General features: G+C 53.9%; 10 protein-coding genes across 10 annotated transcripts; 9 read left to right on the forward strand and 1 right to left on the reverse strand.

The window, feature by feature from the left end:
• Positions 1-4,864: 4,864 nt before the first annotated feature.
• On the reverse strand, positions 4,865-6,412 carry BKA78DRAFT_356464 (uncharacterized protein; the record flags this gene model as incomplete). Its single annotated transcript, XM_066892062.1, has 3 exons — positions 4,865-5,637; positions 5,693-6,014; positions 6,080-6,412. The coding sequence occupies 3 exons, from the start codon at positions 6,410-6,412 to the stop codon at positions 4,865-4,867; spliced, it is 1,428 nt and encodes a 475-aa protein (XP_066739643.1).
• Positions 6,413-7,082: 670 nt separating this feature from the next.
• On the forward strand, positions 7,083-8,765 carry BKA78DRAFT_324867 (nucleophile aminohydrolase). Its single transcript, XM_066889321.1, has 4 exons — positions 7,083-7,444; positions 7,505-7,726; positions 7,786-7,926; positions 7,983-8,765. The coding sequence occupies exons 1-4, from the start codon at positions 7,313-7,315 to the stop codon at positions 8,337-8,339; spliced, it is 852 nt and encodes a 283-aa protein (XP_066739644.1). The 5' UTR covers positions 7,083-7,312; the 3' UTR covers positions 8,340-8,765.
• A 236-nt stretch (positions 8,766-9,001) lies between these two features.
• On the forward strand, positions 9,002-10,797 carry BKA78DRAFT_356466 (inheritance of peroxisomes protein 1-domain-containing protein; the record flags this gene model as incomplete). Its single annotated transcript, XM_066892063.1, has 2 exons — positions 9,002-9,296; positions 9,347-10,797. 2 exons carry the CDS (start codon positions 9,002-9,004, stop codon positions 10,795-10,797), a joined length of 1,746 nt encoding a protein of 581 aa, XP_066739645.1.
• Positions 10,798-12,700: 1,903 nt separating this feature from the next.
• BKA78DRAFT_39772 (uncharacterized protein) lies at positions 12,701-14,121 on the forward strand. The gene is made up of 4 exons (XM_066893116.1): positions 12,701-13,135; positions 13,187-13,228; positions 13,354-13,381; positions 13,637-14,121. Exons 1-4 carry the CDS (start codon positions 12,828-12,830, stop codon positions 13,883-13,885), a joined length of 627 nt encoding a protein of 208 aa, XP_066739646.1. The 5' UTR covers positions 12,701-12,827; the 3' UTR covers positions 13,886-14,121.
• Positions 14,122-14,356: 235 nt separating this feature from the next.
• BKA78DRAFT_299314 (uncharacterized protein) lies at positions 14,357-16,561 on the forward strand (the record flags this gene model as incomplete). The annotated part of the gene is made up of 1 exon (XM_066887038.1): positions 14,357-16,561. One exon carries the CDS (start codon positions 14,357-14,359, stop codon positions 16,559-16,561), a length of 2,205 nt encoding a protein of 734 aa, XP_066739647.1.
• Positions 16,562-17,271: 710 nt separating this feature from the next.
• On the forward strand, positions 17,272-18,218 carry BKA78DRAFT_299315 (uncharacterized protein; the record flags this gene model as incomplete). Its single annotated transcript, XM_066887039.1, has 2 exons — positions 17,272-17,448; positions 17,505-18,218. 2 exons carry the CDS (start codon positions 17,272-17,274, stop codon positions 18,216-18,218), a joined length of 891 nt encoding a protein of 296 aa, XP_066739648.1.
• A 2,277-nt stretch (positions 18,219-20,495) lies between these two features.
• BKA78DRAFT_346913 (BTB/POZ protein) lies at positions 20,496-21,633 on the forward strand (the record flags this gene model as incomplete). Its single annotated transcript, XM_066890543.1, has 2 exons — positions 20,496-20,699; positions 20,757-21,633. The coding sequence occupies 2 exons, from the start codon at positions 20,496-20,498 to the stop codon at positions 21,429-21,431; spliced, it is 879 nt and encodes a 292-aa protein (XP_066739649.1). The 3' UTR covers positions 21,432-21,633.
• A 56-nt stretch (positions 21,634-21,689) lies between these two features.
• On the forward strand, positions 21,690-22,905 carry BKA78DRAFT_324879 (uncharacterized protein). The gene is made up of 2 exons (XM_066889322.1): positions 21,690-22,011; positions 22,082-22,905. Exons 1-2 carry the CDS (start codon positions 21,712-21,714, stop codon positions 22,787-22,789), a joined length of 1,008 nt encoding a protein of 335 aa, XP_066739650.1. The 5' UTR covers positions 21,690-21,711; the 3' UTR covers positions 22,790-22,905.
• A 604-nt stretch (positions 22,906-23,509) lies between these two features.
• On the forward strand, positions 23,510-24,324 carry BKA78DRAFT_346915 (uncharacterized protein; the record flags this gene model as incomplete). The annotated part of the gene is made up of 1 exon (XM_066890544.1): positions 23,510-24,324. The coding sequence occupies exon 1, from the start codon at positions 23,623-23,625 to the stop codon at positions 24,322-24,324; it is 702 nt and encodes a 233-aa protein (XP_066739651.1). The 5' UTR covers positions 23,510-23,622.
• Positions 24,325-24,728: 404 nt separating this feature from the next.
• Positions 24,729-25,331, forward strand: BKA78DRAFT_356470 (uncharacterized protein; the record flags this gene model as incomplete). Its single annotated transcript, XM_066892064.1, has 3 exons — positions 24,729-24,911; positions 24,962-25,213; positions 25,263-25,331. 3 exons carry the CDS (start codon positions 24,729-24,731, stop codon positions 25,329-25,331), a joined length of 504 nt encoding a protein of 167 aa, XP_066739652.1.
• Between the last annotated feature and the right edge of the window lie 187 nt (positions 25,332-25,518).

Here is a 25,518-nt window from a genome sequence, read left to right on the forward strand (position 1 = left end):
CGTTTTATGGTGGTTAGCATTTTTTTCGAGCACTTTCTTCTTTTCATTGCTCTTTCTCTCGTCTCCTCTCCCCTTAGTATGGGAAATCGGTTCTAATACATGTCTTATGATTGCTTTGGTTGCGTTCCCCTTGTTTCATTGGCTTTCTCTTTGCTGTTGGTTCTTGGATAAGCATACGATTACGATTCATGCAGATGGAATGAATGGATGCTTTGATGCGGAGTGCGTCGCATGCTAGTGTGTTGTTGTGTGGTATCATTGTTTGGTCTGCGCTTTTTCGGATTTTTCTGCTGCGGCTGTTTGTTGGTAGCAGTAATGTAGGTAGCCGTGCTGTGTGTGGGGCAGCGAACCAATTCACATAGCGCTCATGTGTATTCATTGTGTTTTTATTGGCAATGTGTAGTTGATGGTCTTTGGCTTTTTCCCTTTGCTTGTGGCGATGGCCTTCATCGTGGCTTGATGTCGTCGTCGTCGGAGCGTAGCTGCTGCAATCCAAAAACGCTCACCTCCGACCATTTCCAGCGCCACCGCCACCACTACCACCAGCAGCAGCAGTTTCCATGGCGTTCGGGCTTACAGCAGTATTTTGCTCTTGGTGTCTCAAGATATCTTGAAGAGACTGCTCGGTGAGCCGATTCAAGGGGTGCTAGGACGGTAAATATACTCAGAGTACTTGGTCTCTGCGCCGGGCTTCTGCTGAGCTCAGGGGTCAGCTGCTGCTCCGACCCAGAAGTGACGAGTGACGACGTGGTCCTGTGACTCGGGGGCCTGCTTCGGGAGCGTGTGTTGCCCCTTGACATGTGAGAGGATCGTTGGTGTTGGGGTATTTAAACTCTCTGTTCTGCGAAGAGTTGGCCACGATTCATGAACATCCTCCTAGGAATAGACATTCGACCTCTAGCGATGATGAGCAATCTGATCGCCCACTGTTTGTGCTTGCTTGCTCTACTCCCTATTAACTATGAAGGACAGATGCATGCATGACTTTCCCAGGCAATCAATCCATCACCACCGAATCTTGTCAAGCTGTGATGCTGAAGTTCTTTACTATTGGAAATTGATGTCTCTTTGTTTCTGAAGGCATTCCACGACAGTATAAATACCGCCTGGATTTCCGCAGGCGTTCTTCCCTCAGACCTCCGTCCTAGGCAGAGAGCCGGGAATGCGGATGCAGTTTGTCAACATACAACGAACTGCGCTTTTTGCAACTCCTACTTCTTGTCACTGCTGTGGTGTCCGTTGGCTGTGCTCTTCCAGGTTCGACTTCCTTTTACTCTTCTTTGCAAGCGACGTGCTGACCAAGCAGAAACTTAGGCGTTCAATGCTAGGCTTGAGTACACTAAAATGACGCGGCTGAGCAACATCATCAGTCGATGCCATGCCATCTATCCGCCGGCTCCACGGACTCAAAAGTAGGAAGGGAGAGCCGTGTGGTGGTCGAGAAGGGAGCACCGCCAAAAGCGAGTCATTGGAGTAGAAGTCTGATGTCCCACAGTCTTCATGTCCATCACAGCTTGACGCACATGGGGATTCGGCTGGCTTTGGGAAGAAGTGTAGTGGGGAAGACGCAGTCTTTAATACCTGAGATTCAGGGCGCACGGACGGATGGTGCCGTGGGGTCACCTGCCTGGGAAAGCGCGTGGTTTATGGTTGCCCACGCCCTGCACCTCCCACCGCTAATTTGACGATTCCTCGTACTGCACCACTTCTTCAAGACCAGCACGATCGAGCGGTCTGGCACCGCCTCTCGACGCGCAGGAACTTTGAACACATATTTGGTGTGGCAAATACTGACAAAGAATGTGGGGGGTGGGTCTCAGAGTTGGAGGGGCTATGACGGAAAAAGATACTCATCACAACGTCTGAATGATGGGACTTGGTGGCACTACATAGAGATACATGGCACGTTGTATGTTGCTTCAGACAGTGGCATCTGCAATAAGAAGGTGTTTTCCTGCTCCCAGAACCACCAGTAGTTTTCCTCAGAGAAGTTAGCAGAAACAGGAGTGTCATCATCTTTCTGAGGCCATCCAGGTACAGTGTGAGGAAAGCTGACTGAGCAAATCGAAAGAGCGCGAGGACGGCAGTACCTACTTATACTCCAAGCACCTGGTCTTTCGCTCAGGCATCAGCAGTGTGGGGGTCAGCTGGCTTTCAAATGTGGAAGTTACAGCGACCGGATATGTGGCGCCCGGGTGTTTGTCTTTCGCCCGTTCACGTGAAAAGATCGAGGGGCTGGGTTATTTAAAGGTGCTCCATGAGCTCGCATCTCTCTTTTGCAACCCAAGAGCAGCATCCTTCGAGGAAAGGAGATGTCTCGGCGAAAGAAAAAACTGGCGGGAATACGTGGTTGAAGACACTACACTTCGGGGGAGTCTTCCCCGTCGATTACACACCGCAGCCTGAGCATTCACTTCACTCTCTCTCTGCCCGTTTCGCGTCATGATCTAACAATGCTGCTTCTACAGGACGTCTCTCCATCATCAAATAACGGGCTTTTCAGGGGGCAGACAAAGTCTTGGTTCCAGCATGGAACGGCTACTTCGCTTTCGCTGTAACTCTGAGGCGTAGGCTCCTCCACCGAGTGAGTGATTTCACTGCTTTGTGGATTTACGGGTATGTTGCGTGCGCAAGGAACCGTGATATTTGAATGTCGAGCTTGTCGAGCGAGAGTTCACAGGCTTTTATACCATGATGTGGAGACAATGTCACGGGGACGCGGTGTTGCACCAAGAGCCATCAGGTGAGAGTGGGAGATGGGGTTGGTCTTGTGACCGTGCAGAAAGCAGATGAGTCGTTCCCCGAGTCTGTCTGAACATAAAACCAGATAGATCTGGCCGAAACCTTTGCTTCCTGTACTGCTCAAGTTTGGCTTGAGACATTCCCAGTCTACATGACAAACCTTTGATACCACCTGACTTTGCTCTTTGCCAGTCGTTGTGTGGAGCCTCCAATTTGGTCGGTGTGATATCCAGCTGAGTAAAAGTGGTAGATGATGCTTTTAGTCGCTGTTGTCGTAAGTGATGCAGCTCACCGACATATCGTGCCGATGCGTGTGCCACAAGTGAGTGATTCTGCGGCGAAATCCATGAACTGATGGGAAAATGGAACAGCGAGACAGATACAAAGGACAGTGAACCAACATGGTGGTTGCGAGTCCTCCACAGTGCTGTCTTCGACTGTGCCTGGTCCGCGCAGACCGAACCTGTGGTCGACAGCTGTTGAGGAAAGAAGCTCAAATCTGGCAGAGGAGTGATTGCTTATATACCCCTGAAAGAGCGGAGATAGGAGCACACTGCACATGACACCACTGGCTGCGTTTCAAGGTGCAGGGAGAAGTTTGGACCAGCAGTCAGGTGATTTGGTCGATGCCTGGCCGCATATTAAAGCTGGAAGACCTGACTGCTTCCATTCTTTCCTCCACTGCTCAGCTCGACTTGAGCAACGCGCAGTCAGTACAACAAAACCGCTTCCACTGCGTCCTGGTGTTTGGGCGCGCAGTCGCCATTCTTCGTCGGGGATAAATTGTATCCTCGAAGCGGCGGTGAGTAAGCTTATGCTTCTGGTCTTTATCCTACAATAGTGTGGCGCTTCACTAGAAGGTCTTCACACACAAGGCCAGTCAGTATGCAATAGATGCCACGCACTTCCAGGAGAAAAGAACAGAAAAGCAAAAGAAAGCGGGGATGTCATTGAGATTGAAGTCTCCGCCACACAGTGAAGCTGTTGTGTGCTTCCTCTTTTGCAGCGACTCAAACTAGGATCGCCTTCTGGTCAGCAGAGAAAGAAACGAGAAGTTGAGCGAGCGAGAAACTGCTTTTATACCTCTTCACAATGCCCCTAGTCGCACGTGTAAAAGATGTGATGCAGGCGTGGACGGACGTTGTGACCGAGTGACCCCTGAGTCATCTTCGGCGCTTGCGAGAATCTTCACCGTTGAGAAGTCAGCCGATCATCCGCATACTTGCTGTTTGTAAGGAAACTGTTGTTGTCGAACAAAGTTGATAATGAGTATCGTCGTACATTCCTCCTCTGTCAGCACTTCTTGAGCGATGTCCATGCCAGTGAGACGACGACGCATCCCATGCGCTGCAGGGAGAAAATGACAGAGGAGCAGGAAGTGTGCCCTGACTTTCACCGTGTATCCACCAGAGTGGAACTCTTGTGTGTTCATCTCGGTCGATTGCGCGATGCGCCTGAGTTGAGTAGGAAAGCTAGAGAACAGCAGCGCAAAAAGCGACTCCTTATATACCCGCGGAAGTACAAGTCCTATGGGCACATGTCCTCGTGCTAGTCATATGTCCAAGGTCTGAGCTCGATTGTTGACGTGTTGTGAAGATCATTCGGCGTGCTGGGCCCCTGAGCCGCCTTAGGTGACAGGTGATACTTGAAGCTTTGCTCCCGTTCCAAGACATTGTGGCCGCTCTTCATCACTTTTGTGAAATGCTAGGGCTGTTGAGTAGTGATACTGAATGACGCGGTTGCGCTTGTTGCACATCTGATTCTGCGGCTGGGGAGAGGAAGAACATACACAAAAGGCCGTTGAATTGGGGCACACCATAAGAGGTGAGCCGTGCTTACTAAGTATTTTTGATGCTTGATGGCTTTGACATACTGAAAAGCGAAAGGGTGGAAAGACTGTGTCTCAAACCAAGGTCGTGCGTGCGGTCAACCATTCCGTATGCTTGCGCCTCCGACGTTCATAAGTACTGAGAACGTGTGAGCGGAAAGATGCTCCATTGAGCAATGGCAAGATAAAAAGGATGACCAAACAGACGGATGCTCGTACCAATTGATGGCAGTCCTGACAAAGAGCGAGTGTCTCGAAAGCAACAAGTCGACGTCGGTCAAAATCAATTTCCACTCAGAGCTTTGCGAGAGGCAGGCTCCTGCGACTCTGCAAGGCCTCAATGACTTCTTTCGCGCCCCTGATTCCGGACCTCACGGCGCCCTCCATGTAACCACGCCAGACGTCTGAAGTCTCCGTGCCCACAAAGTGGACATTGTCAAAAGGCTCCTTCATCGCCTTTCCCACCGTGGTCAAGACGCCAGGCGGCATGACCGGACAAGGAGCGCCCTGAAAGTATGGATTCTTTGCCCACTCCATCTCGAGGGTGTTGATCGGATCCGGTACGGTCGTCTTCGTCGCCTTGCCGAAGGCGTACTTGAATTGCTCGAGGACTTTTTGGCGGCGGACAGCCAGAGGGAGCCTCGACCACTCAAGCCCGGGCTTGCCAACGACGAAGCAAGTAATGGACCACTGGCTGTCTAGGTCCATGCACGTTTCGAAAGCGAAGGTGACGGGGCCGATGGCGTCGGAGACGAACGCTCCGGAGAGACCCGCGTCGCGCCACCAGGGCGAAGAGAAGACGAGGATGAATTTGGAGTAGTAGCACATGGTTGTGTTTTCGCTCAGGGTCTTCTTCGCTGGTGGTAGGGGCGGGTTGAACTCGATCATGGGGTAGAGGCAGGTGGAAATCGAGACGACGACTTTTCTGCAGTGAAATGTGGAGCCTGTGGTGCTTTTGACTTCGCAGTCACCGTTCATATGTTGATGGATCGACTTGACTGGTGTCGAAAGCATCACTGAGCCGGGAGTGAGCTTCCGAGCGATTCCTTTGGCGAATGAGGCCGTTCCTGTGGTTGATTAGCCTGTGAATCCATTGCAGAATGCAACTTTTGTCCAGCATACCCTCTCGAATCCTGAGGTATTGTGCTCCGTCCTTTGAATCGGACAGGAGTTTTGAAAGACCCGTGTCGGCCTTGCAGTAGTTGATGAAGAAAAGGGCGCTGACGTCGTCGGCACTTGCTCCCCAAAGAGCTCGTGATAAAGTGTCCAGCTGGGTCTTGACGTGTGCATTTGAACCTGATATCTCTGCGCCAAACTCGGTAATGGTAACGCTGTCAAGGTTGCGAGCCTTTGCGGCCGCGCGCGGGCTCTCGAGGTCTTCATCGACGAGCTGGTCTACTGTGGCAAAGACCTGAGCCAGTAAAGCAGCGTCTTCTTCTTTTCCCTGTGAAATTGGAAAGGCGTCAGTGACTCTTCCTCAGTGATTCTGAAAGAAGAAGGCCAACATACTGGCGGCAGGTCTCCATGGGGGACCAAGGTAACTTGACCGTCTTTCGACAGCATGACATCCTTCCCTTTGACCCTCTGCACGACAGCAGTGAGCTTGAGCTCATTCAGAAGAGCATACATGTTCGACTGAGTCGTGTCATTGATCCAAGCAGCCCCGAGGTCGTTGTAGCCACTATTAGACTCGGCAGACCTGACGGATAGAGTTTTCCCACCCACGCGATCAATGGCCTCAAGCACGATACACGACAGGCCTGCCTCTTGGACGAGTCGTGCAGTCTGAAGACCACTGAGCCCCGCACCAACGACAACAACGTCAGCAGAATAGTGCTGCATGGTGGTTAGTGAAGAAAATGAAATTGATGGTCTCGTTGAAAGGTATTTGACGAAGGAATGGACCGAATTGGAATTATAGCAGTCAGTACTGACAGGGGGCTGGTACATATTTAAGCAATTGAAATAGAGAGGCGAAATATACCAAAGGGGGAATCATGATGCGGAAAAATTGACAGTTGATGTCGGGTGCCGGCAGCCGAACGCTCCCGTCGTCAACGACCTCCAGAAAACGGCGAAGAAGCTGCGCATGAACTTCTGGTGGCAGCAGATGGGCGAGTAGCTATTCGCTGAAGCTATGCTCGGTGTTTAGCCTCTTTAGGACAAATAGGCGCGGTGGGACGGGTCGTGGGCATCAAGCAAGTGCTCCACCACGCGAGCCTCGGCATCAATCAGTCTAAAGGGCGGAGGTGGTCTCTCATGTCGTCCGAATTCGCACAGTCTTTACTGTTGTGGGTCGCGATGCAGCTACCAAACCAGTCTTCTAACGGTCTGTCTGCTTGGTGCGCTTCTTCGCAACCGTTTCTTGGAAAATCTGACGGCTTGTTTTCCCAGTTAAGCAGCGCGCTGTGATTGGTGGGTTTAGCAGTTGAGGAGCCATTTACCTGGTCGCTGAAAAGTCAAAATGCTTAGGACCGTCTATCTTCAATAGATGTTTCCCGGTTCGGTGGTGAGGAAATGGATTAAAGTTAGTTGAGCGGAGAGAGAGGTGGAAGGTCTTGGCGGCTCCGCTCTGGGCTCCGCGGGCGGTCAGACGCGCGCCTGGTGTTGCCTGCCGAGCTGCTGGAGCTCTCATCAACACCTATCGACATCATCACCAACGCCGCCTCAATCTCCGTCATCAGCACTTCGCCCGTCCCTTCTCTCGCAACTGGCCCCCTCCTCTTACGCTGCCAACTCACCATGGAATCCCTCGTCCAACAGTACTCCCGCCCGGCACACGCGAACGAGGGCTACTCGCAATCGGAACAACAGGAGCTTGTCGAAGTCACGCCGCCGCTGTCCCTCAAGTTTGCTCTTCCGCCCGTCGCCGCGGTATGTCCATGATGAGCTTGGATCATTTAAATCGGAGATGAGCTAACTGCTCGTCGACAGCCTGCAGCATGGCTGCGCTCCATGACCGACGACTACTCCAACCCAAGCTGTCCCATCAAGCTTGCCCACGGTACTACGACACTAGCATTCAGATTCAAGGGTGGCATCATCGTCGCGACGGATTCTAGAGCTACGGCCGGCAACTGGATTGCCAGTCAGACTGTCAAGAAGGTCATCGAGATCAACAGCTGTTTGCTTGGTACGATGGCTGGTGGTGCTGCTGTAAGCAAGACCCTGGGGACTGCCATGATGCGGATGTATAGGTAGCTGACATGGCGTAGGACTGTCAATACTGGCTGGCATACCTCGGTATGCAATGCCGTCTTCACGAGCTCAGGCACAAGCGCCGCATCTCAGTCGCCGCCGCATCCAAGATTCTCGCAAACCTGGTGTACTCTTACAAGGGCATGGGTCTCAGCATGGTAGGTCACAACACCCAACGTGTGTAGGGATTTCGGGATACTGAATGCTCCGACAGGGTACCATGTGTGCCGGCGTGACACCTCAAGAGGGCCCTGCCCTCTACTACATCGACAGCGACGGAACACGCCTCGCCGGTAACCTCTTCTGCGTTGGTTCCGGTCAGACTTTCGCCTACGGTGTTCTGGACGCCGAGTACAACTACGACTTGTCGGATGAAGACGCGCTGGAGCTTGGCCGTCGCAGCATTCTCGCCGCTACTCACAGGGATGCGTTTTCGGGTGGATACATCAACCTTTACCACGTCAAGGAAGACGGCTGGGTTAAGCACGGCTTCAACGACACCAACCCGATCTTCTGGAAGACCAAGCTGGAGAAGGGCGAATTCTCGAACGTGACTGCCGACCTGGAGTAGAAGAGTAATGACAAGCATGAGGAGCGGCTCGGGAAAGATGGGCGTACAAGAGGACATGGGTTCAGGCGAACTGCTCTGCGGGATTCAGGAAATTTATGAAAACAAGATCCCCTTTGCGTCTACCATACTGAACTCTGGCGATTCACTACGATATGTATGGATTGTTGCGCTGACGAAGTGATGTGATCCTGTGCTCATGCCCATTGCAGCTAGACAGCAGCCGTCGTTGAATCTCAGCTAGCCATTGCTCCGCATTTGTGATCGGAGGGCTCTTCATGTCCAGGCCATTTGCTGCCCCGAATCCAGCACTTACTTGATAGCATGCGCAGCTTGGTTCAGCCTTACGGCATTTGCCTGGAATGTAGATAATCAAGAACGTTAGACGTAAATTTTCGTGGCGTGATATCGTCCTAAACACCCAAAATGAGATCTTCGTAAATTACCCTGGGTCAATCAGCCGCACTCGATTTATATAGGGTTCGGGTACCCCAATGTCTTTACTAGCTTGGCTCATGAGAGCGCCTTAGTCAGCAAGCGGCGACACAGGCCGCAACACCAGCCACTCACCATCGACATTCACCTGCATCGACAACGCTCCTCATACGCGGGCGCAAGATTTCCCTCGTCAGCATGCAATGAGGGGATGATTTGCCAGCAACAAGATGTCCGCCGCTACTGGTCATGCAGGCAATGCGGACCCCAAACCGATCCGACGCTCATTCACAGCTCCCGTTGCTCGCCCGAGTAACTCTGCGACAAGATTTTCCGACCCTATCCCCGCGGCCGACGGAGTAGAAACTCTATTTTGCCATGGGTTTGCCAGGATAGTCCTCTTCACGGCCGTCACGTCACCGTCTAGACCAACATCGAGTGCTAGCAACATCTCGAGCCTCCGCGACCAGGACGCCCTGGGAACCGTGTCGTGGGGCTCGCCCACGGAACGAACAGTCGCAGCTGGTACGTCGCATGAATTGCACGTTGGCGCCTGCATGCTCACACATCTACAGGACCTGTGCGCATCTATCGTGTCCCTGGGTCCGTGGCCTTTCTCCATTCGGGATCCCTACTGCACCCCATCCTCCCCAAGTCGCAATGCTGGTGCGTCGACGGCGTCGCCAAGTTTGCGCTGCGAAAGCCAGCGCCGAACTCATACTTCCGCATCGAATTGCCCTGCGATGGAGAGGAGAATCTGGCAAAGATTGAAGAGCTGAAGGCCGTGTTGGAAAAGATATTGCGCTATGAAAAGACGCCCTGTCCATTTACGAGGGGCTTCCATGTCGAGATTCCCGAGGCTCCAGAGACACCGCGTCGTAGGAAGAGACCAGTCACACCAGGCAGGCCGAAGAAATGGAAGTTGGATGGCATTTGGCGACCTGAAGAGCCTGGACGGCCACTAAGCCAAGGGACGGAGATTTCGTCGGCATCAGAAGCAAGTCCAGCTTCGGTGTTTTCAGAGGAACATAGACGCGCCAGCGTCTGTTCAACTGCGTCCGGAGCGAGCTCGGTGGCAGATGACGAAACCCTGTCAGAGCAAAAGCCCTTGGTAAAGGTCAGGTCGCGAGGAGAGACTGCGCCTGCAGGAACAAGGTCGTTTACTGCGCCACCGAACCTCCCATTGAACTCAGATGCGGAGCCCACCTCAAATCTGAACTCAGAGGCTGCAAGTATTAAATCAACGGCAGAGTCTTTCTACGCAACACCCAACGACTCTACCACAAGGGTACCGGTCTCTCGGCCGTCATCCCTGTACTTTGACGCGGCCTCGACGCGCAATGAGCTCAGATCCTACCGTGGAGAGCCAACGGAGGATACACGAGCAGGGGCGGAGATTGTTGAGAACATTCGTCCAACCCACCACCACAAGCGTGAGCTCTCAGAGCTCACCATCACACCCGAAACGCAAATGGACGAAGAGCAACCGCAGGCCATCATTCGGACAGAGGACCTACCAAAGGAAACTCCCAAGCTTGAAAGATCCGTCTCGGCTGCGTCGATCCCCAGCTTGGATAGTTACTCGGACTTGGACTCGGCCATAGACATGTCCGCCACAGACATCTCAACGCCGCCCGAGAGGATCCAGCTTCGACGATTGACTGGCACCTCGGACCCAAGCCGGCGAGCACTGTCGCCCATGCCGCCGGCATCCAACCTCTTCCAACCACAAGGCAGCAAGCAGTCTACCAAACATCTGACCAGCACGCTCGTTCAAAAGACCATGGGTTTGCTTATAGGACCGCCAGCGAAACTCGTGGCGCTCATGCTGCGGATCGCTGAACAGATTGCCAAGGGCTTCACGCCGGACACTTGGAATCTGAGACCTGGTAAAACCATTCCGGGGGCATGGCAGCTCAGCGACGACGAAGATGACATTCAGGACGACTGGGAGGACGACCACGAGTACGGCATCCCGCTGCGCAACCTTGCAGAGTCAGAGGCCTCCGCCAGTGACGTTGATTGATGCCGACTGTCGTTACTAACGTGGGTGCAGGCGGTGAATTCGCGCGATGTTCTCCTCTTCTTCGATACCACACACGGGCATTTTCTTGTGGGCGGCATGCAGTCGTTTTCTCCTTTTCCTGGCTTTGATACCACTGGCGGACTGGCACTGGGCGTTTGGATAGGCAGGTATGGATCGGAAGGTAATTTGCATTGGGGGGCTGGGGCGCGGGTATCCGGTGGCTCTTGTTTGGCATCATCAAGCGACGGTTCCTGGCGTTCGTTCGTTTACTGCGCGCATACACACAGCAGAGGCAAGGCGGCATATCTAATGAGTTGTTGGGCTTGGGTGGTGGCGGGGTGAGCACCTTTCTTTCATTTTCTCTTTTGCCTCATTCGCTCCATCTACCTCTGCCTCCCTGTCTTTTTCTGATCCGACATTGCCTTTGACTTTTCTCATTTACAACGTCCAGCAGATCAGACTGCGCTTGCTGCATCCAATGGCGCCAAAGCGAATATGAAAGCGAACTATACGGGTTAATTTCATCTAGTCTGCAGCGACTGGCGTAGGGCTGATGAGCATCGTCAATAGGGCGAGCGTCGGCGCAACTGTTGCGCAGGCATGCATCAGTCTGTCCGTTTGTCCCCCGCCGCCATCCGTCGTCCCGAACGATGCATGCAGCGCGTGGTAGGTGGCGCTATAGAGCGCCATTTCGAGAGCCGACATATCTAGCTTCACGCCTTTCCTGCATGGTGATGGACCCGCCAGCCGAACGCGTCCGATTGCCGCCAACTGCTGCGCGTTTGGCCGGGACGGTAAACAAAACAAAAGGGTGGCTGCGAAAACGTCATTGATATCTGTAGCAGTGATTTCGCGCGACGAGCAAATTTCTGTCTCCAGCCAGTGTCTCTGGAATGTAAACAGGAGAGGCGAGCAACCGCTTGGGCATGGCTTTCACTCATTGGGCGCTGCGCTAAGCTGAGAAAAGGCGGGGTGAGCCGGGCAGCGCCCGCGAGAAACTGGTCGGTGTGGCCGGTCGCGCCTCTGCACTCCTGACAGTAGAGAAGGTGTTTTGATTCGCTTGTTGTTGCTTTTGCGGAGAGGATTGACTCTGCTGAACCGGGTTTCTCGAGGTACCACAGCCGGCAGGCGGCGGCGGGCAACCACCAGCCAGGAGGCCAGGCAGCAACAAATGGCAAACTCAACACGCATTACTCGACCATCGCAAGTCGCTCTCCGTGATGCCTCAATGGTTGAGAGAGCGCTCGACGCACAGAAAACATCAGCTGGACTCGCTCGCGTTTCCTCGCGATCGTCACGCGTGGATCCAATGGAGCACTCTTGGTCCCGATAGCTTTTGCAAGCGAAGACAGATCAGATCCGAAGGACGGAAGGAAGAGAAGGAATGGGAGTGCCCGACAGGACGCCTCTTCGCCTCGCACGTGGGCATCAACTCTTTGACTGCTGCACAGGACACGTGAGGTGCGCCACGATGGGTGTCCAATTGGTGCGCTCCAGCCTCAATTTTTGTCAAGATGTCCTATGAGAAGGAGTTATTTGAGCAGGTTTGGCAGTCTTTGCCCGCACCAGCCATCGGTCATGGACGAGTCTATTCGCCCAGCCTTTCCTGTTAATGCCTACACAGCTACCGAACTCAACACCCAACGACAATCTCAATCAGCAAACAATTGGCGCACCGCCCCTTTCTCGTTCGCCTCATCTCGGTCGCATCGCACCAGCCAGCCGCCCGTTCAGCTACTCTACAATCTGCCTCGACTTCAAAAACGACGCAGATAGCTGCAGCGTTTGTCGTCTCGTCTGGCAGCAACAATGAATTGGAGTAGGTAGCCGCAGGAGGCCTAACCTGATCGACAAGTGTAAGAGATCGACGCGCTACTGCAGAGGCGGGCGCAGGGCATCCCCGCGAGCGATGGCGGCAGGTCGAGGGAACCGTGGAGGAGTGTGGCCTGGCCCCCCGCTTCCGCTGGCTCGCTCATGCCCGCAAGAGCGCGTCGGGACGCCGTGCAGGCCCGCCCATCCCTGCGCATCGCATGTCTGATGTCTGTTTGTGCCTCCTGTCAGTCGCCAACTGCCGTCAATCTGTGTGTCGGAGTCTCTTGTCTGCAGGTCGTCGTGTGCCGGGCCAAGCTGGATTGGGCGCTGGCCCCCGTTTCGTTTTGCATTGGCGACGGATGGCGCGCGATACCCGACAACGACGAACAGACGATGCATCATTGCGGACGAAGAATTGCACCGCTGTGGAGGTGGAGAGCCGAAGGTGGGTGATGATGAGCAAGGCAGGCTGCCGATGGGTTGCTCCAAAAAAGTGGACTTGGAGGCGTCGGGCTGGCTTCAAGAGGTGAGTGCTCAGATGGAATGGCGTCTGCTTTTTCTGATCTTCTGCCCTGCTGGTCATGTCTAGGTGCAGGTGCAAATCAAAAGTCTTGTCAAGGTGAGATTTTTTGGTCTGAGGCGCCTTCGATGCATATGTCCACATGGCATTGATTGGAGCCGGTAGCGCTGAGTAAGGCTTGGAGGATGATTGCTGAGGATGCTGATGAGGATGCTGATGATAAGGTCCCGTGAAGAGGTCAAAGTCGGTGAGGTGAGTCGTTCAACAATGCAGTCCGCAGGTCAATGGTCTGTAGCAGTGGCACCCATGGTACCTTTCCAGTTTTCTATTTTTTGGCGGCGCTGGCCGCGTTTTGGCTGCAGGCATTTTCGCTGCCGACGCGGCGACGTGTGGTCATGGCCAGGAGCACCAAGGTTGTGAAGGTTTGGCTCCGGCTCGCTCCCGCAACCCTCATCCTCTTGCACCAAGACGTCGACCATCTGCAAAAGTGAGGTGCTGACTGAACAGTGTCTTTGCAGAGGCCGTCAAGCCCAATTCGACCAATTTGGCCAAGTACTAGTCCTGCCCAAGCTTCTCACCCCTCTGAGCCATCTTATGCTTACCCCGGTGGCTGGAGTCGACGGCGGGCAAGCTCCAAGAGGGCATCGACGGCAGCCATCGTCTTCCCTACCTCGAGCTCCCACCATGACCTCACACCCCCCGAGATCCAATGGCCGGATGCGCACCCAAGCCCAGCCCATGCTGCCGCTCGTCTGACACACGACCAAAGCCACAGCCTTCCATGACCCGTTTGCCGTTTCCGCCAAAAAAGTTTCGAGTAGGCCCTTTCGTCTGTCATCTGTGATCCCGCTCTGGAGCGCCGGGCTCTGGTTGGCAACTGTCGAGAGAATTCACAAAAAAGGCGTGGCAGGGCCTGTATATAGTTGTCTGCTGGCCATTTTTATTTCTCCCGTCTACCTGCCACTCTTAACTCTCTTTCCTGTCGTCGACAGTCTTGTTTCTTCTGCTGCTGACTCTTGCTCCCGTCTTGGTTGTCGTCTTTTGCCTAGCTTGGACTGAGCTGTCCACTCAGGTCAGCCAACCGTGGCTGCTTCTCAACCTCCTCCTCCACCACCACGACACGCATCCATTCGACCACCTCGCAATCGACCGTCCTCCTTTCCCACGAGCCTCTTACGACCAGGCAGAAACGAAACATCGAAAGACACAAAAGTCTATTTTCTAAAAATGGCAGCCCCACCCGCTGCCCTCTTCCCGCCCATGCAGATGCCGCCTCTGCCCATCCGCTCGCCCAGTCCACCTCCGCACTTCCCCATCCCTGGCCCACACGACTCGCTGCGCCGCCTGCCCAAACCGCTGCCAGACTTTGACTTTGACTGGGCGTTGCCCACACGCTGGTCGCCGCCAGGCCCGCGGCTGCTCCCACGCCCCTTCTCATGGACCGCCGACGAAGACGAGACTATAAAGTTCCACGCGAGGCACAACTCGAGCGCAGCGTCTACGCCTAACGTGCCCAGTCCGTCCCACTCGCGTTGGCCGTCTTCTGCGGGTTTCTCTTCGACGTCGTCGACCACCACCAGTCCCACTGAGCATGATCGTCCCGCCGTTCCGTCTTATTGGGTGACTGGTGCGGATTCTTCTCCGCCTCCTCGCCGGAAAACCTGCTACAACTCCGTGCACCAACCACGCAGCCCGGAGACCATGGGCCCCACCTCGCCGTACCCGGAGCCTCCCCTCGCGGCTCAGACTTCTTTTCGAGCTCCCCCTGTCGTCAATGACGTCCCGCGGGGCACGGGTGGCGCAAAAGAGCGAGCTGCCCGAAAGCGCGCTGAAAAAGACGGCATCAGTGACATTATCCTCGAAATCGACGCCGCACTCGACAGAATCGGTGGGCCGAGGGCAGCAGCGTTGAAGTGCCCAAGCCCCCTACCGAGCCCCGGAACACCTGTCCGCAGCGAATTTGGCAGCCGCTTCAAAGTCAGGCAAGAGAGCCCGTTGCGGCATGGGCGAAGCGTGACGATGCCCGAGGGGCTAGGGGGTGGCCAGGGGGATGAGGGGAATCCAGGGGGCGGAGGGGGTGTTCGCCCAACGACGCCAACAACACAGTTCATGAGCCGCGAACCACACAGCCCGACGACATCGTCGCCTCTCAAGGGCAACCAGCGACGCAACCCACCAACGCTTGGCCCGCCCCCCGTGTCGTCGCGCGCCCGCTATCGCCCCGTTTCCGACGTCGTCGCCGCCCATGCCAGCACCGTCGCGGCGCCCAAAACGACGTTTCCGGCCCCGTCTGCCAGTCTGGTGGCAAAGGGGTCCAAACCGACGGCCAACTCGTCCATGATTCGCACGGCGGTTGCGCCAGACCCCTCGACCGCGCTGCACAGCAACCCGCCTTGTTTGAAGCGCAGCACCATGCCGCCGGGCGCTCTCCTGTCCGCCGGCGGCGGCACCATGCGCAGCATCAGCTCGGGGACGACGCTCGTGTCCAACGGGTCGAGCGGGCATGGCAACGGCCGCTCCGTCTCGTCGCCGCTCGGCAACATCAGCATCGCGGCGGCCGCTTCGTCGTCGACGCCGGCGCTTTACTGCCCCCCTGACGCACCCCCCGTGCCGCCTGTCCACCGTACCGACCCCTCGACGCTCGCCGTTGCGCGACAGGGTGATCACGGCCTCAACGACCGCCTCGACCGCAGCCGCAGCCGCCCCCGCGCCCTCTCCGCGTCCTCCTCGTCGCCCTCGCCCTCGCCCTCGCCCTACGCCTATGCCGCCTCGGGCTCAGCGTCGACCTCAGCCTCGCCCAGCAGCCTCACATCGGCCGCAGCATACTCCTTCTCGCCCTCCGCCTCGGGCTCGCCCTCGTCGCACTCGTCGCCATCCTCGCGCTCCAGCAGCTCCTCGTCCTCGCAGCGCAACGGGCGCGGCCGCCGCCTCCGCCGCAAGTTCAGCCCGCGCCGCGCCAGCCTGCGCGAGCTGCGCGACCGCCACAGCGACGCGTGCCTCAAGCAGGCCTTTGAGTGGGGCGTCAAGCGCTACCTGGAAGGCACCATCTTTTGGGACGGCAAGGAGGCGGATTTGTTCTTGGGGCCTGAGGGCGATGATGATGGCGATAAAAACGAGCGCGCGGTAGAGGGCGGTGAGGTGGAGTACGTCGATGCGCGAGACGTGGATGTCGACGTCGACGGCGTGTGGGCCGACTGCAGGGAGTGGGCCGAGTCGGGCGAGTGGAGCGAGTGGCGCCGCTTCGACCACGACGAGCCTGTCGCCGCCAAGGGGATGGGAATGGGGTTGGAAGTCGGCGTTGCGTTGGGCGGCGAAGACTTCTTTGAGCGCGGCAGGGCGCGCAGGAGTTTGGGCGTTAGCAGCATCAATGTCGAGGTGGGTCATGGGGAGAGGGGTTGGGCGGAGGAGGTGTTGGGGGCGGCTATGGGGTAGGGAGGAGAGAGTGAGGTTGTTGTGTGGGAGGAATGGAAGGTTGGATGTAGTGGTGGTGGTGGTGGTGGTGGTGGTGGTGGTGGTGGTGTTTGTTGTCGTCACTCACTCTACTTTCGATGGACGCCTCTTTTATGTAGGACGATTGTTAATTCATGAGACATGATGTCAAGTTGTTTTGCTGCTTTCTGATTGTGGGGGCGTGGAAACGTGCTCTTTGTACAAGTGCCATATAAATTTGCCCATATTCCTCCAGGGGTGATGGCAGGTAGGCAAGTGTTCTTTCATACAAGAGGGCGTGGTATATACCAAAAGAGGGTGTTGATAAGATAAGTTCGTGTGAGGTGTGTGAATGCTCCCTAGAATTCTCACAGAGGGCCATGTGTATGGTGCTTGAGTGCTCCCTATCCTCACGCACTTGGAGGTTGGTGTTAATTTCATTGTTTCTGCAGTCACTTTTTTCTACTACAACTCGCGGGCACGTTCCCTTTCTGCTCCTACGACACGGTAGCCACGCATCCCAATCGGGAAATATAAGCGAGGCCTGGTTGGCATGTCTACCATGCTGCTTTGCTCGTCGTCCTTCGACTCTCTTTTGGCCTCTTCGTCGACCTTCCTTCTCAAACATTGCTTGTCACCTGCTCTCCTACCACACTCATACCGCGCTCTCGCTCATTTCCTCGCTCCTGGTCACTTCCTGCCCGCTGCTCAAAATGGCGGACTGTGATGCGATGGAACTTTGCAACTACACCAGGGCCAACTACACCAACAAGAAGTTCACCGATCTCATCATTTGCTGCCATGACAAGGAGTTTCATGTTCACAAGGTCATCATGGCGGCGTATTCGGGTTTCTTCAGCAAAGCATGCGACCCCGAGTCTCCCTGGATTGTACGTCCGGCCTTTCAAAAGCGAATGTGATTCCACAGCTAAGTCTATGTTTACAGGAAGCACAAACAGGAGTGATCAACCTTGAAGACGACCTTCCCGAGACAGTCCAGGCCATGCTCGATTACTGCTACGTTGGTGATGAAAGCGCTTGGTTTGCAACCGAGACCGGATGCATTGGCGAGCTGTGTGCAGAGGGCGAACTGCGATTCCACGTCCTTTTACACGCCATAGCCGACAAGTACCAAGTCGTCGACCTCAAGGCGAAGGCCCTTGAGCGTTTCCAATGGCTGATCGAATGCGACGTTCTCGACGCCCACTACGACGGCGACACCACCAAGCCAATTTCGCCCGCAGGAATTGGAAGGATTGCACGCGACATCTTCGACACGACAACCGAGAAAGACTCTTTGCGAAAGCATTTCCTCGCCCAAGTCTCCTTGAGAATCGACACGTTGCTGCAAAGCAGCCGCTTCGTCACAGAGGTCAACGAGATTGACGGCTTTTGGCAGCAGCTCGTCGAGGTCAATGTTGAAGCTGGCTATCGAGCGCGCGCATGTCCCTCTTGCAAGGTCATGTGTCAGCAAGACTTCAGGAAGACGTTCTCGAGCGTCTGCGACAATCGTGAGTGCGCGGATTGCGGCGAGTCCCACTACCTGTCGAGATGGAATTACGAGGGTCCCAAATCTGAATACGAAATCGCTCCGGACACCGACACAGAGGAGGGAGACGCTGCGGAGAGCTCTACAAAGAAGAGGAAGAGAGACGATTGAAAACTCCACGTCCTGCTTCGTTGACTAATGTCCAAGGTCGGTCACCAGTGACAGTCATTTTACAGCAAAACGGGCGCCAAGGGCTTTGGGATTTTGGGGGCGTAGCCAAGGTCGATGAACAGTTGGCAGGGACCATTTCGGATTGGTATGGTGTGGGCGTTTGCGTTGCCTGTTGATAGGAAAACGGAGTTCGTCTGGAGGTTTCAAGAGGGCGAGGATACTACTTCTTCCAGTACTTCAATCTTCGATTGGCCGCCGGGCCATGACTTCTGACAGATAATTCCTGGAGCCATTATTCGCACTTGCGATTTTCTTGTAGAAAAGTGACAACTACTTGGGTTGAGTTCCGTATACTATATGCTTCCTCTGCCGCGTCTCTTCGGCAATCACCAAGTCGTCGGTCTCCAGGAGAAAGTCTCTGAGCGTTTCGAGGAGATGATCGATCCATAAAACGCATTGAACGGCCGGTACGATCTCGAGAACGCAGGCAAGAACATCACGCCAGCGGGCGTTGGGAGGATCATTCGCGATGTCTTTGAGACGACGCGCGAAGATGACAAGTTTAGGGTGTACTTCCTCTGCCGTGTCTCTCTTGAAATCGATTTACTTCAATGGAGCAGTCGCTTCACCGCCGAGGTCGACCAAATTGATGGATATTGGAAGAGTCTCAGCCAGATCAACGTCGACGTTGGCTACCGAGAGCGCCGATGCCCTTCGTGCTACGAGCTTCAAGAGGAGGATCTGAGATCCTTCTATCCCGCTAGCACACGATGCTGTCACTACAACGAGCGCCACGAGCTCGAGAGTGGAATGAGGGTATCAGCCGCGAGATCAGCCAGGTCGACCGCTTCTGGGAGGCTCTAGGGGAATTCAATGCTGAGGTGGGCAACTGAGAGATTGTTACCTGGAGCTTGACTGTTGCGACAGGTGTGGCGACTCTCACAGCCTAGATGCTTGGAACAGAAAGATCTCGGAGCTTGACATTGACATGGCTTCGGCCACTGATACAGAGGATGGAAGCGCTACAGAGGCTTCGGAGACGAAGAGAGGCAAAGACGATTGACGGCTCCTCGCACGGTTTAATCGACTCTTGTCCTGGGTCAGCCAACTAGATCGACGTTTCGGTCTGGAATTGGAGGGTGGAGATGCCAGAATCATTTTGATGCAAGTATATTGGCGTCAGAGGGCTTGGGATTATTGCAGCGTACTCAGAATTGGCGCTTCAAAAGTACGGTATTGAAATTCTGGGCTCATGAAAAAGGGGAATTCGTATAGCAGACACATGGCTGGCTGGAGCGAGGGACCTCTGATGTGGGCTTCTTCATGGCTTCGCATGGAATGCAAGGTGTACATAACTCGTGCCTTGGTGATAGGAGCTTCACGTGGGTTACAATTAAATTCGCTTTGCTTCAAAGACGTGTATGTTTTTAGAGGTGCTCTGCTGCATGCTTATTGCACATGTTACAGGAACCAACTTTTGAATTGCCACCTTAGCAAGACTCTCTTCACATAATTGCACTACATTGCAACTGCCACTTCAACAAGTCGATCGGCGAGATTGATGGGTTCTAGAAGGCTCTATCTCACTTCGACGCCGAGGCTTGTTGTTAGGCGAGGGGTTCCGACATTGTTTACTTCTCGTCCTTCACCTCTCGCTCAACCTCTTTGCTAACTTGCCTCTTATATCTTGGACTACAGATCACGCAGCCTGAGCAGACCCGGTTTTCCACCAAAGTTTGCGCCATCAGTCCCCGTCGCCAGTCTCATGTCTTTTTAACCATCTCCGTTACTCGGCGCCTCACCTGCTCTTCGCCTACCTGCTGTCATCTCTCGGAATTGCAGGCAACGAAACCTGAGCACAAACGACCCTCGAACAGAGTTTGCGCCATCAAGGCGTCGCGAGCTCTTGTCTCGTCCCTTTAGCCGCCCGACGGCCACTGCTCGTCGCCCCTTCTCTTCTCGACTTTCGGCGATTGACACCGCGCTCCACACTGCTCATCACACGTTTTCTACGTCTCCTCGCCAATCGAAAACATCGCCTCTCCCCTCATCGTAGTCTTCGTCTACCATCGCTCACCGCGTTTTCTACCCTCGTCACGCGTCGATTCCTCAAATCGCTCACCGTCACTCCAACACTCCTCTGATAGCTCCTCGTCTGCGAGCCAGCACAATCTCCACTGTTCGTCATCTCGTCCACAGGCCGCACCTCTTGCCAACGCTCTTCTCTCATCGACAGTGGGCTCTCAGCGCTGCATACCGCACTACTCGCCGCTCACAATGGACCTCTTCAAAGGGAACTCTTCATCCACTTCATCCGCAGTCTTGAACATGAAAGACTTCCCCCAAAGTGGTTTTACGGACACCAAATTTACAGATCTCGTCATCCACTGCCAAGGAAGAAAGTTCCACGTCCACAAGGTTGTACTAGCTCAACACTCCGGATTCTTCAACAAAGCATGTGATCCGGACTCGCCGTGGGTCGTACGTTTAGCCTCGATGCAGATTAAATTGTGAGTCTGTCACTAATGCTGTCAACAGGAAGCTCGGACGGGAGAAATCCAGCTCGACAATGATCAGCCGAAAATCGTGCAGGCCATGTTAGAATACTGCTACAGGGGCGAAGGTTTCCTGGATTACACTGGAGACGAGGGCTCCAAGCCAGAGGAGGTGCTCATGTTCGATGTACTGCTTCACGCGATGGCCGACCAGTATCAAGTTGTCGGACTCGAGGAAGCTACTTTCGACCGTTTATTGGAGGAGCTCAACTGCATGCTGAATGATACGCAGGAAATTTCGCCAGCTTGCTTGGGCAAGATTGCGCGTGAGATTTTTGAGACCACGCTTGAGACAGAAGTCAACTTTCGGAAGGCCATCCTCAGCGAAATTTCTACTCGGATTGTTACCCTGCGTCGCAGCCGCCGCTTCAATGAGCAAATCCACAAGATCGACGGGTTCTGGGAGTTTCTTTCGGACTTTAACGCTGACGCTGGATTCAGAGGTCGATACTGCCCTTGTTGTGGTGAAAAGCAGTTCCAGGACAGGAGGTCAAACTATCGGAAGCTTGTCTGCTGCGGAGCATGCAACACTTGGCACGACCTCAACGCTTGGAACAAGCGTAATGGGGAAATGGAGCCTGTGATGGCTCCTGACGCCGACACTGAGGATGAAAGCATTTTAGAGGGACCCTCGAAGAAAAGAAAGCAGGTCGATTGATGACTCCTCATCACGCTTCATCGATCATTGGCCAATTTTGGTCCCCTCATCGATTGTTCTGAAGTGCTCGGTTTTCGAGCAAATGGCATGTGAAAAAGGACGTTCGTCCTGGACGGTTACAGGGTTGGCTGGAACAAGGATCCCCTGGTATGGGCTCTTTTTATAGGTTCGGTTGACTTACAAGGTTTAGCTGCATTTCCCACAAGTGGAGCTTCAAATGGAATCCATCCAACTTGCTCTGTTCTAACGGCGTGTTTCCATCTACAAGAACTGCATCTCAATGTGGGCTCGAGCTGGCCTCATAGGCCAATGGCCGACCGGCATGCCGCGAGAAACGCCAGCAGAATCTCAACTGTGGACTGATCTGAAGCCTGAATATCCTCACGTTCCTCCGTCTTCCAGTGCAGTTGGAGGAACCTTTCCACTAGAGGAATTTGCAAAGAGAGACCTCCAAATCACCAACAGAGGCACAGATATCACGATCCGCAGTCGAGAGAGGACTTTTCACGTCCACAGCATCCTCCTGTGCTCCAAGTCGGCGTTTTTCAACAAAGCCTGCGACCCGGATTCACCGTTCAGAGTTCGTCAGACTTGACTTACTTACGGTCTCTGCAAGATCTTGAAGTAGAAGCTGAGCCATCTTTGCGTAGAGAACGTTCCATTTCAACTTCGACGACGAAGATCCCATCGCTGTATGGCTGATGCTCAGCCACTGCTATGGCCACGGAAGCCTGGGAACCCTCAAATCCCCCAAGAAGCGGCCCGGAAACCCGTGTCTCATGATGATAGAAGAGCGACTTCGACGCACGGTCATCGGCTACGCCATTGCAGACAAATACCTGCTCCCGGAGATGAAAGAGTCGATGGCACTACTGTTTGAGAAGCTCGAACGGAGCATTTTTCGTCGTCTAGACCGGAGCGACCTGATCCGCCGACGATACCAAGACATTGACCAATTGATGGCGACGAGAGGACGGATAATAAAACACGTCTTTGAGGTGACTTCTCCCCACGACCGGCGCCTGCGGAAATTGGTGCTTGGCAGGACTTTCAAACAATCCGTTGGTCTGATGCGGTGGCAAAGCTTTCGGGAAAAAGTCGAGGGAATCGACGGCTTTGAAGCGGAGCTTGACCGGTTTGTTCGTGAAGATGCTGGTGCGCGGCCGCGTCGTTGTCCTAACTGTAAATGGGAATGTGTGACTGATATGATGGAGAAATTGCGGTGTGAAAAACCTTTTCCATGCCCGAGGTGCAAAGAGAAACATCTAGTTGAGGAGTGGAACAAGAAATTTGACGATGCGTTGTATGGCCGCCTCGATGTGAGGAAGGAAGATCTGTGTCTCCGGACGAGTGAGTGAGAGGTTGCTTTGATTATTGGGAGGTTCTTGTTGAGCAGAGCAATTTTCTTTTGAGTCTTCCTCAGTGCGTATGTATGGCTTGCTTTTCGCAGCTTTTGAAGCCATGAAGAGTGACGTACCGATATGTTGAGGCGCTTGGCCGCAACGAATCGAAAAGGCAAGTACCACCACGCAATTGCCGAAACGGGAAGGAGGCTGCCGAAGCCACGAGAACCGGTCCGAAGCGAACCGCAACAGGGGGTCGGCAGCGACAGAACCTTAGAACCAACATGAATTGGCTTATCGAAAAAGCGACTGCAAAATAATAATTATCATGAAACAGATTCCACGGGTTAGGCTGCGCCCTGGTGCTTGAGAAACTATCGCCCTGATTCAAGCGCGTTTGGGTTTGCATCACCGTTTAGACTTCGCGGCTCGACGTATCTCTCACTCTCACCGCGTCATCTCTATCAATGGTCTTCTCTCGTCTCTTTCGCCATTCGAACGTATTCTTCACGTTGAAGCCACCATCCTTTACACACAGCTTTTCGAACTGCAAAGATGCCGTGGAAAAGCCAAGAGGTCCAGCCTGAGCTGCTCCAGCTCGACCGTTTTCCCAAAAGCGACTTCCTCATCAAACGACACACGGACTTCTCGATTCAGTGTCAAGACAAGCGATACCATGTTCATAAGCTCATATTGAGCATGAAGTCGGGGTTCTTCAACAAGTACTGCGATCCAAACTCCTTCTTCAGTGTGCGTCACAATCTTTCTGCGCGAATACCAACAAGAGTGACTCCAAATTTGCCAAGAGGAGTCCAAGTCTGACTCTATGACAGCAGGCCCGGCTTGACATGGTCAACCTCGACAAGCATCATCCGACATTGGTAAAATCGATGCTTGAATACTGCTACACGGGCGATTTCGACCACAGTGCGTCGCCTCCAGACGCGGAGAAGGGCTGGACGAAGACCGAGAAAAAGCTCCAACTTTACATACAGCTCTATGAGATGGCGCACCAGTATGAAATTGAAGCACTCAAACAGGACATCTTGGGATGGGTTCGAGGTTCTCAAGAAGCTTTCGCAATGAAGGGCAGCTCATGGTCCCAAGACCATATGACGCCCTTGGGTGCCGCAAAGGTTGCACGTAAAGCTTTCGGGAAAAGTCATCGCATCGATCGGCGCTTGAGAAACTTGATCCTCAACCTGATATCCAAGAACATTGATACTTTGATGCAGGACCCTGCATTTACTCAAGAAGTCGACTTGATCAAGAATTTCTGGAGATATTTGACACAGTTTCGAGCCGACGCCATGGCAAAAGAACTCCTTTGCCCTATATGCCAAAAAAGCGCAAAGGGTCATCTGGAGATGGAACCGTATCAGCGCGCGACAGGACGGCGACAGTGCAATCACTGTAAACTTCTGTCCGATGTTGATCAATGGTTTCCGCGGGGCAACGCGAGTTTTGACATTGAGGCGGACGTGTCAAGCGACGATGAAAGCACTGTGGTTTTGACTCCTACCACAGAGTACTCAGACTTGTCAAAATGATGTTGGAAATACAAGTCTTCAGTCATCATGGAACCAACGTTCGCAGCCTTTCTTTTGTTCTTCTGTGCTTGATAACTCCGAGAAAGATTGTACTAGAAAGCATAGCTAGAAGGCCAAGAGCACAATTCCAGATAATGATTAGCTGCAGCGACGTGGCTATCACTCTCTAGCGGAGCCAACAATTCGTTTGACAACATTCTTGCTCATGGATGATGCCTGGCGCCCGGCAAGAAGGAAGGCTGTCTCTCGATTAGTATAGGGACGGGTGGAAGTTTGATGTTTGATAAGAAAGTCTACGTGATTCAATCGAACAGCCTGGATTTTTCTCGTCATTTAGACTTTGCGGCGTAATGTTTGGTATATCTTTGGGCAAGACCGTCTTGCTTTCTTTCTCAAAACAAGCCATGTCGATTGCATTTGGTCTCGAAGAGTTTCCTCAGAGCGATTTCCAGATCAAGCGACACACCGACCTTGCCATTCACTGTCGGGGCCAAGCTTTCCACGCTCACAAAGTCATATTGAGCGCCAAATCAGCCTTTTTCAGTAAGATTTGCGAGCCAAGGTTGCTATGTACCGACAGTATTCAGGTATTTTCGTCATTTTGTGTAGTTCTGACGACTTCCTAACGTCAAAATAGCAGGCCAGAGTCGACACAGTGAGCCTTTGCGACTATGAGCCACTGGTTGTCAAGGCAGTCCTGACCTACTGCTACACTGCTGATTTCGATGACGACCCGCATCCCACCGTGGCGGGTGAGGACTGGACAGAAATCGAGAAGCGACTGTACTTCTGTGTCGCACTCTATGCTGCAGCACGCAAATTCGAGATTCAAGGCCTTGGCGATGCAACTATTGAAAGTTTCCGATGCATTACCACTTCCGCATTCATTGTGAAAGATCCAATGTCCAGACAAGGGCACGACCATCTCACGTCCGCAGGTGCTGGGCGAATCACTCGCCTGGTTTTCGAAACAGATCGCTACCAAGATGGACACTTCCGGACTTTGATATTCTGCAAACTTTACCCGAACATGAGTGAACTTTCTCTCCAGAGAGACTTCATCAGGGAGGTTGATAAGATCAGGGGGAATTTTTGGAAACATCTTGCTCGATTCAACGGGGCTATCGCAACCCTAGACACGGACTGTCCCAATCTTAGCTGCCAGGCCGAACAAAGACCAAAGAGAGACGATTT

This window comes from Phyllosticta capitalensis (assembly GCF_038381095.1).
Source record: "Phyllosticta capitalensis strain CBS 128856 chromosome Unknown BKA78scaffold_11, whole genome shotgun sequence".
In the NCBI taxonomy this organism is placed as follows: Eukaryota; Fungi; Ascomycota; class Dothideomycetes; order Botryosphaeriales; family Phyllostictaceae; genus Phyllosticta; species Phyllosticta capitalensis.